Genomic DNA, 15,799 nt, shown 5'->3' on the forward strand with positions numbered 1-15,799 from the left:
TAGATTATACTGAGTAACTGACCCACACAAAAGATTATATCACTTGATCACTGATACAGCAAATGTCATCATGTAAAAACAGTAAGTTCATCTTAAATAATTAATATGATGTACGAAAAATAGTGGCCAACTTAGGTATTTTGGATCTCCTTAAATAAAAATCACCCAGTGAAACCTATTCGTTCACTAGGAGCGTTTTCACTCAGTATTCACTTAAGCAATCCTATTTTAGACGAAAACCAATGTAATTCTTAATAATTCATGTTATTTACTTATTTATGCAAATTAGAGAAGTCAATTGACAAACTTCTAAAAAACGGCCTTATTGTAACAAAGAATTATTCTGTCAAGTCAACAAATCTGTCTGTCATTTTAATAACATGTTAAATTATGTCACTTGATGCAAATTAATAACTTTTCTGCACAAATTATGATAACAGATGTACATGTGACTTGTAAACTATGTCTCTTTTTAGTAGTTCTTTGACAATGTTATAAATACAAGCAGCAAGAACGGTCGAGGGAGTCAGAATGTCACTTTGGTAAAGTGTGTTTGTGTGTTATTGTTTGAGGTGGATAAACAATGCAAAGAACATGTAACGGAAGTACTACTTTGTGTTGTGTCATGGTCTTTGGTGGACAGTGGAATTAAGATGGCCACCAGAGTAATAAATATTTGAAGTTTACATATTTGTTGGTTTCGCTCGTTCTTGATCATCAAAAGCACATAAAAAACACGGGACCTCATGTTTGTAACCCTAGACAACCAGATGTAGAGCCAGCAGCAGCATCGAGAGACAGCAGCGATCCAGCAAGTAGCAGCGATTACTACAACACAATGCATTTTAATGGCGCCAACCTAACATCAAATGCTAACAAGCTCCGTAAATGGGAGTGAAATAGTGCGATTATAGAAATTAGCAATATCTACGACCAGGCGACCATTACATGCTTCAATCCGGTTTCTTAATTCAGGGAGGTCTCTTTTTTTTTTTTTTTTTTTTTTTTTGTGGTTTTAGGGCGCACAACTTCAATGGTCATTAGCGCCCTGACAACGTTAACAATGCACCGCGAGGCACAAGTTTAAAACAACAACTAAAAGGGAAAACACGATAAAAGACAGACTGACAGGCATAGGATTAAAAAACAGCATCATCAAATGTCCTTAGAGAGGTTTGTCAAATTGATAAAACGAAGAACAAGAGCTGCTGCTCGTGGGTCATCCGCTAAAATGGCATCGAAAGTACTTGGCAGGTTAAGATCTAGACACAGTGTGTTAAAATCTAGACAGGACATTAAAATGTGTCGAACCGTCAGCAAGTGCCCACATGGGCAGAACGGCGCCGGCGCAGCCGTCAGCAGATGGCGATGGCTGAACCGGCAGTGTCCAATTCTTAACCGGGCCAACACTACCTCCTCCCGCCGAGAAGGGCGTGTGGAGGACGTCCAAGCCACGGGAAGAGGTTTTAAGGCCCGAAGCTTGTTGTCTGTAAGTGCAGCCCAATCGGCATGCCACAGCGATAAAATGCGCTGACAAATGACCCTGCTAAAATCGGACGAAGGGACACAACAAGAAGCTGTCCGAGGCTGGAGGACCGCAGCCTTGGCTGCGGCATCTGCAGCTTCGTTCCCAGGGATACCGACATGGCCAGGAACCCACACCGGAGAACCGACGTCCACCAGCTGCTGAAGAGAGCGTTGGATCCGGTGTACAAAAGGGTGAACCGGGTACGGATCACTGAGGCTCTGGATGGCGCTCAGGGAGTCGGAGCAGATGACATAAGCAGAATATCAGTGGCGGCAGATGTAAAGAACAGCCTGGTAGAGGGCAAAGAGCTCAGCTGTGAAGACCGAACAATGGCCATGGAGCCGGTATTTGAAACTTTGTGCCCCGACAATAAAGGAACACCCGACCCCGTCACTGGTCTTAGAGCCATCTGTATAAATGAAAGTCATGTTGATGAACTTCGAACGAAGTTCCAAAAAACGGGAGTGGTAGACCGAACTGGGGGTAACCTCTTTTGGGAGCGAGCTGAGGTCAAGGTGAACGCGGACCTGAGCCTGGAGCCATGGTGGCGTGTGGCTCTCGCCCACTCGAAAGGTTGCAGGGAGTGAAAAATTAAGGTGTTGAAGGAGGCGACGAAAGCGAACTCCATGGGGTAGCAGGGCAGAGACATACAACCCGTATTGACTGTCGAGAGAGTCGTCAAAAAAGGAATGATAAGACGGATGGTCGGGCATTGACAGTAGCCGACAGGCATACCGACAAAGCAGTATATCGCGCCGGTAGGTGAGTGGCAATTCGCCAGCGTCAGCATGAAGACTCTCTACGGGACTAGTATAAAATGCTCCGATCGCAAGTCGTAAACCCCGATGTCGTATGGAGTTGAGGCGGCGTAAGATGGATGGCCGTGCAGAGGAGTATACGAAGCTCCCATAATCCAGCTTGGAGCGGACGATCGACCGATATAGACGAAGTAGGACGGTTCGATCCGCTCCCCACGACATACCACTGAGAACACGGAGGACATTTAAAGAACGGGTACAACGGGCGGCCAAATATGACACATGTGGAGACCAGCTAAGTTTCCTGTCAAATGTAAGGCCTAAAAATTTGGTTGTCTCCACGATTGGGAGAGCAACGGGACCGAGTCGTAAGGACGGTGGGAGAAACTCTTTGTAGCGCCAGAAGTTAATACAGACCGTCTGCTCGGCAGAAAAACGGAAGCCATTGGCGACACTCCAGGAGGAAAGATGGTCAAGAGAACGCTGAAGACAGCACTCCAGGACACGTGTACACTGCGCGCTGCAATAGATGGTAAAATCGTCCACGAAAAGGGAGCCTGACACATCAGCTGGGAGGCAATCCATTATTGGATTGATCGCGATGGCGAAGAGAGCGACGCTCAAAACTGAGCCCTGTGGCACCCCATTCTCCTGGCGAAAGGTGTCGGACAGGACAGAACCCACACGTACCCTGAACTGTCGATCCATTAAAAAGGAACGAATAAAAAGAGGGAGGCGACCGCGAAGGCCCCATGTATGCATGGTGCGGAGAATGCCCGCCCTCCAACAGGTGTCGTAAGCCTTCTCCAAATCAAAGAACACAGCCGCAGTTGGGCGCTTCCGCAAGAAGTTATTCATAATGAAGGTCGACAAGGTAACCAGATGGTAAACAGCAGAGCGGCGCCTACGAAATCCACATTGTACATTGGTAAGTAGGCGTCGAGACTCGAGCAGCCAAACCAATCAAGAGTTAACCATTCGCTCCATCACTTTACAGACACAGCTGGTAAGCGAGATAGGTCGATAACTGGAAGGCAAGTGCTTGTCCTTCCCCGGCTTAGGAATCGGGACAACAATAGACTCGCGCCAGCATGCGGGAACATGTCCCTCAATCCAGATGCAATTGTATGTACGAAGAAGAAAACCTTTACCCGCAGGAGAAAGGTTCTTCAGCATCTGAATATGAGTAGAATCAGGCCCTGGAGCGGAGGACCGTGATCGGCCAAGTGCGTTTTCGAGTTCCCACATGGTGAATGGGGCATTATAACTTTCACAATTCGAGGAGCGGAAGTTAGGTGGCCTAGCCTCCTCTGCCTGTTTGCGGGGGAGGAAGGCAGGGTGGTAATGAGCGGAGCTCGAAACCTCTGCGAAAAAGCGGCCGAAGGCATTGGAGACATCCTCAGGGGCCACAAGGACGTCATTCGTGACCTTCAAGCCAGAAACTGGTGAGTGCCAGATAGCCGGCGCAGGCTACCCCAGACAACAGAAGAAGGAGTAAAACTGTTGAAGGTGCTTGTGAAAGCAGCCCAGCTGGCTTTCTTGCTTTCTTTAATAATACGACGACACTGAGCACGTAATCGTTTATAATTGATACAATTCGCCACTGTAGGGTGGCGTTTAAAGGTGCATAAAGCACGTCGACGAGCACGTAAAGCGTCTCTACATGCTGCGGACCACCAGGGGACCGGTACGCGACGTGGAGAAGAAGTAGGGTGAGGGATGGAATATTCAGCAGCAGCGAGAATGACTTCCGTGAGGTGGGCGACCTGATGATCGCAGCTTGGGAAGGTTTGATCCTTAAAGGTCGCCCTGGAAGAGAAGAGCCCCCAGTCTGCCTTGGAGATGGTCCAACTAGAGGAGCACGGAGAGGGGGTATGCTGCAGGAGATGGATAACACACAGGAAGTGATCGCTCGAATATGTATCAGAAAGTGCATACCACTCAAACCGGCGTGCAAGTTGGGGAGTACATATAGAGAGTTCTAAATGGGAATAGGTGTGAGATGTGTCCGAAAGAAAAGTAGGGGCGCCAGTATTGAGGCAGACAAGATTGAGCTGGTTGAAAAGGTCTGCTAACAAGGAGCCCCTCGGGCAGGATGCTGGAGAGCCCCAAAGGGGATGGTGGGCATTGAAGTCTCCAGTTAACAAAAATGGTGCAGGTAGCTGAGCAATAAGTTGCATCATGTCTGCCCTGGTAACGGCAGATGACGATGGAGTGTAAACGGTACAGAAGGAAAACGTAACAGTGGGGAGAGTAATGCGGATGGCAACTGCCTGCAGGTCGGTGTGCAACGTGATGGGATCGTAGTAAATATCATCCCGGACCAGCAACATAACCCCTCCATGAGCTGGGATACCTACCAAGGGGGTAGGTCAAAACGCACAGAGGTGTAGTGTGCCAAGGCAATTTGATCGCATGGGCATAGCTTCGTTTCCTGGAGGGCTACGACGAGCGGACGGTGCAAGCGGAGCAGCAACTTCAAGTCCTCTCGGTTGGAGCGAATGCTGTGAATATTCCAGTGAATAAGTGCCATCGTAAGAAAAGGAAGATGAAAGTAGGGGTCACCTCGAAGGCCGCTGAGGGCCTGGCTTCGAGCGAGCACTGCCGCCGCTATCAGTAGGCAGACAGTCATCGTCCATTGGGTCGATAGGTTCATCGGCCATCTCAGGAGGATGGCCGGGAGGGGGAGCTTCGTCCGCCGGTGAACGGCCAGATGTACGGCTACCAGCAGTGCGGCCAGGCGAAACGGATGACGGCCTGGGGCGGCAACCGCTGGGTGGCGCAGGAGAAGAAATGCGCCGTGGCGGAGAAGGAGAACTGTGCTTCCTATGAGCCTTTTTGGAAGGACGTTTGGCGGAAGTACCGGTCGAAGGCTGGGAGGTCGAGGTACATAGGAAGTCTGCACGGGATGGTTACTTCTTGAAGGCCCGTGCATCTGACTTCGGGGTCTTCGTCTTAGCAGAAGCTGATGAAGGGGCTGGTGTCTGTGGGGTGATGGGAGGAAGAGGAGACGTCGACCGCGCGATCTTAGCACTGGCCGAACGGACGACCGTGGTGCTGAAGGTCAGATCGCATGTCTGGGTTGCTACCTCCCTGGTAGTCCGAGGAGAGGCGAGGACAGTACTGTATTTCCCCGCTGGGAGCAGCGCGGGCTTCCTACTAGCCAATAGCTTGCGAGCAGCTGAGGTGGACACTTTCTCTTTGACCCGAATTTCTTGGATACAGCGTTCTTCCTTATAGACAGGACAGTCGCGGGAGGATGCGGCATGGTCACCCTGACAGTTCACACAACGAGGAGACGGAGGTGGACAGTCACCCTCATGGGCATCCCTGCCACAAGTGACACATTTAGCCGCATTGGAACAAGACTGTCGAGTGTGATTGAAACGCTGACACTGGTAGCAACGCGTAGGTGTCGGGACATAGGGGCGAACAGAAATAACCTCGTAGCCCGCCTTGATGCGCGATGGCAGCTTAACACTATCGAAGGTCAAGAAAAGTGTCCGGGTCGGTACAAGGTCATTGTTGACCTTTTTCATGACCCTATGGACAGCCGTCACGCCCTGCTCAGCGAGGAAAGATTGAATCTCCTCGTCAGTCAATCCGTCGAGGGAGCTAGTATAGACTACACCACGAGACGAATTCAAAGTTCGGAGGGCCTCCACCCGGACAGGGAACGTGTACAGGAGTGTGGCCCGAAGCAGTTTTTGTGCCTGAAAGGCACTCTCAGTTTCTAGTAATAAGGTACCGTTACGCAACCTGGTACAAGATTTGACAGATCCGGCTATGGCATCTACGCCCTTCTGGATAACGAAAGGGTTGACAGAGGAAAAATCCTTTCCGTCCTCAGATCGAGAAACGACGAGGAACTGTGGGGTAGGCGGTAGTACTTTTGTCACTGGTGGCTGGTCACGTTTCCGTTTTTGGGCAGAAGTCGAAAGCGATGGAGTAGAATCCATTGCGGAGGAATCCCCATGATTGCCAGCGTCTCCGATGGCGCGTTCCTTCCTTGTGGGGACCCTCTCAGAGGGCACTCCCGCCTTAGGTGAATGTTTACACCTCAGGTCACACCTCCCGAGAAACAGACGGAGGGACCAATCGGCATGGTCAGAAGGTATCAGCTCAGGCAATCACCCCTCCCCGGGCCTGGCCTTTACCAGGGGGTACGCGCGTGCCTTACATGTCTACCCAGGGCGGGGACTTACGCGTTACCCCGTCACCGGCTACGCGTGCGAACGCGTGGGTCGGCCTTCAGGCACGCACAGGGAGGAAGGAAGAAGAGGAAAAAGAAGAGAGAGAGGGAGAAAGAGGACAGACTGTCACAAACGCCGAGGCGGAGACCAGAGAAGGCAAGGAGAAGAAGGCAATGAGAAGGCAAGGAGAAGAAGGCAATGAGAAGGCAAGGAGAAGAAGGCAATGAGAAGGCAAGGAGAAGAAGGCAATGAGAAGGCAAGGAGAAGAAGGCAATGAGAAGGCAAGGAGAAGTCAAGGGAAAGAGTAAGGAAGACAGTGAGGTGGAGAAGAGCAAAGAAAGGAACCAACAAAAGGAAGGAAGAAACGAGAAGTGAAAAACCAGAAAGACCACAATTATAGGTCGTGGAACCGTCCGTCTCCGGACGCAGGCGCTAACTACCCCCGTGAGGGGGATGGACTCCTTTTAGTCGCCTCTTACGACAGGCAGGAATACCTCGGGCCTATTCTAATCCCCGGACCCGCAGGGGGGAGGGAGGTCTGCTGGTAGTGGAGGCACATACACACGGTCCTTGATGAAGCCCGAACGGAAAAAAATCGCATCGCGTTAGGTCGGGTGAACGTGGAGGCCATGCAAGGCAACACTGTCATTGGGATTGAGCCCCTTGCAGCCTATCTAGGGCTAGCTTCGCATGGCCCCACATTCACCCGACCTAGCGCCACGCGATTTTTTCCTTTGGGGCTTCATCAAGGATCGTGTGTACGTGCCTCCACTACCAGCAGATCTGCCTGAATTAAGAAACCGGACTGAAGCAGCTGTTGCTACAATCACTGAAGACACACTTACCAACATTTGGGAAGAACTCTGCTATAGACTAGATGTGTGCAATGTGACAAATGGTGCTCACATTGAACATTTATAAGGTTCTTGGTAAAACTGTGAGTTGCTCTTTCATTTGACATATCATTTATAACTGTAAGTTTAATGTAATAAATATTATAAAGCGTTAAAACCCCCTATATTCATTTATAAACCCCATGTATATATCCTCCACATTTCACAGACACCATCCATATTTTTGCTTTGATAAAACCTATTTCACATTTTGCATGTGACTAATTACTTTTGGACTTCAGCAGTGAGCTAACTGAATGAACCTCAGCCTCTGAAATGCACTCCACAGAAACAATAATACAGTGTTCAAGTTCATACACAGGTTTCTGCCAATGTTCTACTGTTTAAGAAGCAATGACAAAGTTGTGTGTGTTAATTTATAAAGCCATTTTGATATCTGATTGGCTCTCTCACTTCTAATATGAGCATGGAAAAATGGTTTAGTGTGTTTAAGACTATTAGAAAGTAAATACATTTTTCTTCTTACGGAAGTACATGTTTCCAAGTTGCAGCTGTCCATCAACCCATCCCTGGTCAGCTGCCTGAGAAAAATACTTGAAAGCTTTAGCCAAATCCTTTTCCACTCCCTTTCCATGTAGGTACATCAGTCCCAGACCACTTAAACCAACAGGGTTGTTTAGTTCAGCAGCTTTCTTGAAGTACTTTAATGCAGTTTCATTATCCTGCTTCACTATGTCACTGCCCTCGAAGTAGATCTGTAAAGAAGAATCAGTAACAGACAAATGAGGTTCACATTCTCTAGTTTGAATACTTCGTTCCATTAATGAGGGTGAATAAAAGAGTGCACAGATTTTGAAAATATACTCAATATATATCACATAAAAAATAATGAGTACTGGAATTACACTGTTACTGTCCACTATCTTCATACAAGCAGCACTCCAAAGAACTCAGACACAGCACTGTGTTGACCCTTCCACAGCTCACCTTGCCCAGAAAGGCCATTGCAACAGGGTTTCCAGCTTCTGCTGCTTGTGTGAAGTATTGTAGAGCCTTCTGATGATCCTGTTGTACTCCACGACCTCCTTGGTAGTGCAACTGTCCAAGTCCCACCTGTGAAGTTGCATTGTTTTAAAGTTGATGTATGCTGAGCATACAAAACACAAGAATGTACATAAGTTAAAAAGAAAACTCTGTTCATGGAAAGGGGAAAAAAGTAATTCTTAAATGATTTACTACAAATTAAGATGATACAAAAAGAATAATGTAAAAGTCTTATAGTTGAATGAGTGAAAGGAATTGGAAAAGTTAAACACAAACAAAGCGGAAATAATGTGAGTTGATAAATATTTGTGAGTGGAAAATACAAAACACAAATTTCAACAGGAAATTCTGCAAATGAAATGCGATGTTGCAGAGGCGATAGAGCTCACCCTTTACAACAATATATATAAGTAAAATAGCAAGTGATTATCATAATCACTGACATAAAACAAGATAGATGCATTACTATGTAAAATGAATGGATGTCTGAATGTTGCGAGCAATCAGAAATAAAGAGTAAAAAAGGAGGGGTCGGTCAATCTGAACGTCGGTTATACCTTAATAGAGCCTTCCTCCAACACATGTACCAGTTCATGACCAGTAAGAGAGATACAGATCAACATTAAACTTATCAACTTTTTAATCTATTGGGCTTCTGTTCAATCACTCAAGACACTATGACACAGAATAATTCTTAACACAATGAGACCTTATAAAAACTGAATTGTAAAATTTATATGGAAACAAGAGAGATAATAGTAACCATACAGCATAAGAATTCACTTTGTTTAACAAATTTTAATAATGGGCTAGCAAGTAGGAATGTGAAATCGATCACTGTTGAAACACTGCATTTTTCACATCCAAAATTTTGTTGGAGGTAACTTTCACATTTAATGCCACAGAAATTCCATAACTGACAGGGGATCAAACTCTGAAATACTGGATTATTACTCTTCACTAAGACTTCTTGTACTATATGACTTAGTGTTTTAAATGTCACACATAAGACATACTTTTGGATGGAATCCTATAACATGAAGAAACAAATTAATTACTGAGCAACCCAAAGTGAATATTAACTTTACAATAGAAAGAAAAATGTACAATAATGTACTGAACAGACAGCATTAAATAGATTACAGAAGATATAGTACACATGAATGTGTGGCGTCTGTTCTTTTGGACATGTCCAAAAGACACCACACAAAATACACAGCTGTTATATATTATATGTAAATTGAAGGTGGAGAGGGGAGGGGAGGAAAGGAAAGGAAAGGAAAGGGATCACTGTTGTTGGCTAGACTGAGACATTATGCGGCATTGGCGGCTACTAATGAAAATTTGTACCGGACCAGGATTTGGACCCAGGATGTCCTGGTTACTAGACAGGTGCAGTAACCGCCACAAATAATGTCCCAATGCAGCTTCCTCTCTCCACCTTCAATTTACATATAATGATACAGTACACCCTACTTTTTGCAGAAGATGCTACGTAGAGCACAATATCCATGTTCCAAAAATGTCTGTAAAGCATGAACATGTGCCCAGTAATTTCCTCGCTCGATGTCACACACGTGCACACCCATTGAGTGCAAGCCCATTGGCAAATGGCGTTGCCACATTGATAAAAAAACATGAACTTTGTACAACTTCACCACCACACATGTCACTAATAGGTCCCGCAAGAACTAGAATACATTTACAATTACAAAGTGTACAACTTTGCTCCCACCATTTGCCGATAGGTGGTGACAACGGGAAGTACCGGTCGAAAGAAACAGGTCGCAGACGTCAGGCAGTTAGCTTGGACCTCGGTCAACATAACCTCATTCAAACATTAGTCAATTTGTGTCTGCATCATAAAGTTGTTCTTGACTGAAAATAACAGTTTATGAGCCTAATTCTCATCATTTGAAGGAGGTGTTACTGTTTTGTTTCAATGTCAAGAATGCAGCGGCTGAGTCTCATTGAATGCTCTCAAGTACGTATGGTAAGGACACTATTAGTGAAAGAACATCTTGCGAGTGGTTTCAACATTTCAAGATCGATTTTTTTAACATCGTAGCCGGCATAGTGGTGGAAGAGAGAATGTTTCCAAAGATGCAGAACTGGAGACATTGCTGAGTGAAGACTAGCATCAAACTCAAGAAGAAATGGCACGATTAATGGGAGTGACAAAGCAAGCCATTTCAAAATGTCTCAAGGCTATGGGCATGATTCAGAAAGAAGGAACTTGGGTCCCGTGTGAGATGAAACCAAGAGACGTTGAACAGCATTTGTTTGTTTGCGAACAGTTGCTTCAGAGGCAGAAATGGAAGGGATTTCTGCTTCACATTGTGACTGGGGTCGAAAAATGGGTTCATTACGATAACCCTAAACACAAAAAATCATGGGGATATCCTGGCTATGCTTCCACATCGACAGCCAAACAGAATATTCACGGTGCCAAGATTTGAAGGGACCAGCTCTGCGTCGTGTACTATGAGGTGTTAAAACCAAGTGAAATAATCACAAGTGCTCATTATCGAACACAATGTGTCTGAGCAGAGCATTAAAAGACAAATGGCCGTGATACAGCGAGAGGCAGGATAAAGTGATTTTGCAGCATGACAACATTCGACCCTACATTGCAAAAGAGGTCAAAATGTACTTGTAAACATTAAAATGGGAAGTCCTACGCCACCCGCTGTATTCTCCAGACAAGGCTTCCTCTGACTATCACCTGTTTAGATCAATGGCGCATGGCCTGGCTGAGCAACACTTCCGATCTCATGAAGTCACAAATTGGATCGATTCGTGGATCGCTTCAAAATATGAACAATTTTTTTCAGCATGGGATTTGTACACTGCCCAAAAGATGGGAGAAAGTAGTGGCCAGTGATGGAAAATACTTTGCATGATACACGTGTAACTAATTTGTTTCATTAAAGCCTCAAATTTGGGGAAAAAACAGTGAAAGCAAAGTTGTACACCTTGTAGAATTTCTTTTTAGCTGCTGACTGTCCAAGTTTTCTACAGAGAAAGTGTATGGTGATACCTGAAATCCACCAAGTATTGCCATACTGGCCAATTATGTTCAAGTGAAACAAAAATTAAAGTGAGAACCGAATATGAAATGTTGCACTTATTCAGCTGTGGAACTGTAAATTTGTGTGAAAGAACAGCTGATGAAATGATGCTCACATTCAATCTGTTGCTAAAATTGCACTAGCACTGAGACATTTGAAACCGAACAAATGAAAAAGGTTTATGTTTAGGAGTGTGACAACTCATTATAATTATTACATTTGTTTATAATTAACAAAAAACTTCAATACAGCTACACTGTAGGCTCTCTTGAGTAAATCAACCAAACTGACTAATATGACTTATTATAGTCGGTAATATTAACTGCAATACCACAAGAGGAAGCAAACACAAGCTGTAATGGTAAGCAGAGATGGGCAATATTCAAATAAATTTCTATCTGCAATAATTATTCAAATACGTACATCATTCAAACAAATTCATCTACGAATAAATTATTTGTAACCTAAATAATGAACAACACAGAATGCCACTGTATTTTCTTTGTTTGGTTCTCCTACAGAATTCTGGCTCAGTGCAGGTTTTATTTGATAAATAACTTGATAGTTTGTACAGAAATTGGTGGTTCAGTGGGTTAAGTTCCAAACTACAAAGCTAGACCACTTTGCAGGCAGACAGCCTTAGCAGTTACACTACAGACACAGGCCACTTCACTGACTCTGCACTTGGCAGTACCTACACCCTCCCCCTGCTAACATGCAGGAGTTCTCTAAGTAGACAAAACTAAGAAGGCATCCAATAGAAACTCTCAATCTGCAACACCTTCCACCAGTAATATCAACACTGCTAACATTATTGGATATTGGCGTCTCGTTACACAATTCATTCATGTTTGCACTGCAAAAATATGAGTGAACAAAGTAAGAACTCCAATTCCTAAAGTCAACAGAATTTAAATCTAGAAAACTCCTAACACATATGTTGAACCCTGCTGGACGTCCAAAGTCATCCAAAATGGTTTTAAGATTATTTCTGAGTAATCTTGTCATTAGAAGATGGGATAGTGTTTCAGTCTGACAGGGATCTATGCAGTTACATAGCGCTTCGAGATTCATAAATTCTGGAAGAGAGACTGGGTCTGAGTACATAAGAGTTCATAATATTGCAGCACACTGGACACTTTATCGAGAAATTGTCAAGCAACGATTGGAAGACTTTTTCCTTTCTACACCAATTGCAGTCATTGCAGCAATATCTTATCAACAGTTTAAAAACAAATAGTTCACCTGCATTGCTGTTCATAATAAAGGGAGGCTTACAATAAATTAAATAACTACAATAGCCACAGAAATGTCAAAGAAATTGAGTCACGAATTTCAAATGATGTTTTATGGATAAAAAGAAAATTTTAATCTGAATGTGTGAAGTGAAGCTAAAGTGGAATTACAATTAATTATTTACCAAAAGCTACAGAGGAATGATGAAGTCTCAATTTTTGCTGAAAAAGATTGAGAGTTGGAAGTCTTATATTGTGATCATGAAATAAAGACAACTTCAAAAGATATAACACACAGGTATCCTCTTTCCATGTGCACAATGTGTTTCCTTTACTTTCACCATGGTAAACCTTCAAAATCAAGCTTTCTGACAAGATGTTTGGGTGGGTGGAGGGGGGGGGGGGGGCAGATGACTGTTCTGAAAACAAATTCAAAAGCAACAAAAGGTACATTTTTATAATAAATGACAAAGAATCGGAGCAATAAATAAATGTCATTTGATTTCAAATTAATCTATCATTCTTTTTAGGACTAATTCTGAGCAAGCTTGTCATTAAAAGATGGAGTTCTATTATTCTTTTTATTTACAGATGAGAGACAAATGTTTTTATTCATGTAAGTGAATAATGTTTCGAATAAATATTTTTGTTATTCATGAATAATGAACAATAATTTTTATCTGTATTCATTATTAGTCTGTAGAATAAATTTTGCCCAACTCTGGTGGTAAGCAAAGCACATTGCACATTCACATGCTGTTAATCTGCAGTGAATCCAAATGGCCATGGACAAGTGCTCACTTGTTTGTAATTAGACAAGACAGCATCGGTAATCTTTGGCAACTTTTACCAAAGTATGCTCGCTCTCTCACACCATAGCAGCTTACAAAACACTCTGATGGGACATGCACCTGCAGGGCTCTTATACTGGGAGTGGAGGCATCAGTAGAAGTCAGCTAGTACATACCTGCTTCTAGTCACTGGCAATCTAGTTACCAATCAACACTTTTCCAAGTAGAAATGTACAGTAGTACTTTGTCATTTGTACCAACAAAATTTCAGTTTCAACATTATAAAATCATTTAAGTGATTGTCTCTCTTTCCGTGGAAACTTTTATATCTTCAAATTTAACACATATTTCGAACAACACAAAAACACATAAGTCACCGAGTAAGTTGACCTGTGTACAAGTCGGCATTCGATTAAACACTGAGTCTCAGTCTAGCGGCCGCTGCTCGGCTGGCCGCTTAGATGGCGCAGCTGCTGCCTGGCTGGCAGACAGCGCCGCACGTAGAGGACGTGCGTAATTGCGCGGCGGCACTTTGAATAATCGGCGAGTCACAACACTTTTCCCCCCCTTTGAAATTGTTGCACTGGTCGTGATGGAGGTGTCCTGGAGATGGCTAACATCCATAGGCGTTGTTTGACTCGCCGTAAAGTCTCGAGGAGGAGGCTTCCCGTACGGACGGAAGTGTCCCCGATGATAACGGGTCGAGATGACAGGAGACGTAGGGGTTGAATCTGCTGGGGCCCCCTGCACCAATCTGCCCGTTGCCGCAAGTCCAGTTGATATGACAGGAGACATGGGCGATGAGTCGGCGTCTGTTGGAGGAGGAGGCGAGTAGATGTACTCTGACAGAGGACGGTCCTCCGGTTCCTGCATGGGCACGTCTCCTGGTGGCATCCGTTCTGGTGCTGGCATCGCGATGACGGTGAGAGGGCTGCGTTGTGAGTATTGAGAGATGCCAAGATCCCGAGCATCAGGTAGAGCCAAAGGTGGTGTGGCGGCATTCGGAACAGGCGTTGCTGGCACCCGAGGCCGAAGCTGGTCCGAATGACGCACTGCAACACCCGTGTCCGTCTGGATTTCATACAGGCGTCTGCCACGGTGTCGTAAGATGCGGCCCGGGCTCCATTTTGGCCGCCTGCCATATCCCCGTACCCAGACGAGGTTGTCTGCGGTGAACCGACCAAGTGAAGGCACCCGCGGCCGTGAGGTGGGAGGCCGCAGAAGATGAAGTAGCGTGCGGGGCTGTCGGCCATGTAAGAGCTCAGCCGGGCTGTGATCGCCCATGGGGGTGAAACGGTAAGACGCCAGGAACTGGAGAAGCGCGTCATCAGCAGCAGAAGAAGTCAGAAGTTTCCGCATCTGAGCCTTAAATGTGCGGACCAGTCGTTCAGCCTCACCGTTGGATTGTGGATGGAACGGCGGGGCCGTGACATGCGTAACGCCGTGACGAGCACAAAAATCCGCAAAGTCGGAAGAGGCAAATTGCGGATCATTATCAGTAACAAGAGTAGAGGGGAGGCCTTCCAAAGAAAAAATGCGGGCGAGAGCACTAGTCGTTGCCGCAGTGGTAGGTGACGTGCAACGGACAATGAAAGGAAAGTTAGAATAGGCGTCAATTACGAGGAGCCAATAAGTACCTATAAAGGGTCCCGCAAAGTCAGCATGAATGCGCTCCCAGGGCTTCTCAGGCGAAGGCCACGGTGACAAAGATGACTTCGGGGCAGCGGCCTGTGACGCACAAGGGCCGCAGGCAGCGACCATGTGTGCGATGTCAGAGTCGATGCCAGGCCAGTACACATGACGGCGTGCCAGAGATTTTGTGCGAGACACACCCCAGTGCCCCTGGTGAAGGAGGCGCAAGACCGAAGCACGCAAAGACGCAGGTACCACAACACGCGGCGAAGCATTGTCAGTGGAGAGGAGGATAACACCATCCCTAGCCGTGAGGCGGTAGCGCAAAGTGTAGTAGTTCCACATCGGATCAGAAGTCTTAGTGGACGTGTGATCTGGCCAACCCTTCTGAATACAGCGTAAAACCCGGGAGAGGGTAGGGTCAGAACCCGTAGCAGCCGCCAGCCTGTCCCCAGTGATGGGGAACCCGTCCACAACCCGTTGCTCGGCAACATCCAGGTGAAAACACAAAAGTTCGTCCCTATCGAATGCCTGATCAGGACCCATGGGAAGGCGAGACAAGGCATCAGCATTCGCATGTTGAGCCGTTGGCCGGAAATGAATCTCATAATTGAAACGGGACAAGTAAAGAGCCCAACGCTGGAGGCGGTGTGCAGCCTTGTCGGGAAGTGATGTTGATGGATGAAACAAGGA

At 45.8% G+C, this 15,799-nt stretch overlaps 1 protein-coding gene across 1 annotated transcript in view; it reads right to left on the reverse strand.

Moving 5' to 3' along the window:
• LOC126185138 (protein sel-1 homolog 1) overlaps positions 1–15,799 on the reverse strand; it is a 96,289-nt gene that overhangs the window by 16,509 nt on the left and 63,981 nt on the right. Inside the window, exons 5-6 of the mRNA XM_049927977.1 lie at positions 8,321–8,446; positions 7,860–8,088 (exon numbers count right to left, since the gene is read on the reverse strand). Coding sequence (XP_049783934.1) covers positions 7,860–8,088; positions 8,321–8,446 — 355 coding nt within the window. The remainder of the gene's footprint in view (positions 1–7,859; positions 8,089–8,320; positions 8,447–15,799) is intronic.

This window comes from Schistocerca cancellata, chromosome 1 (genome assembly GCF_023864275.1).
Source record: "Schistocerca cancellata isolate TAMUIC-IGC-003103 chromosome 1, iqSchCanc2.1, whole genome shotgun sequence".
Taxonomy (NCBI): domain Eukaryota; kingdom Metazoa; phylum Arthropoda; class Insecta; order Orthoptera; family Acrididae; genus Schistocerca; species Schistocerca cancellata.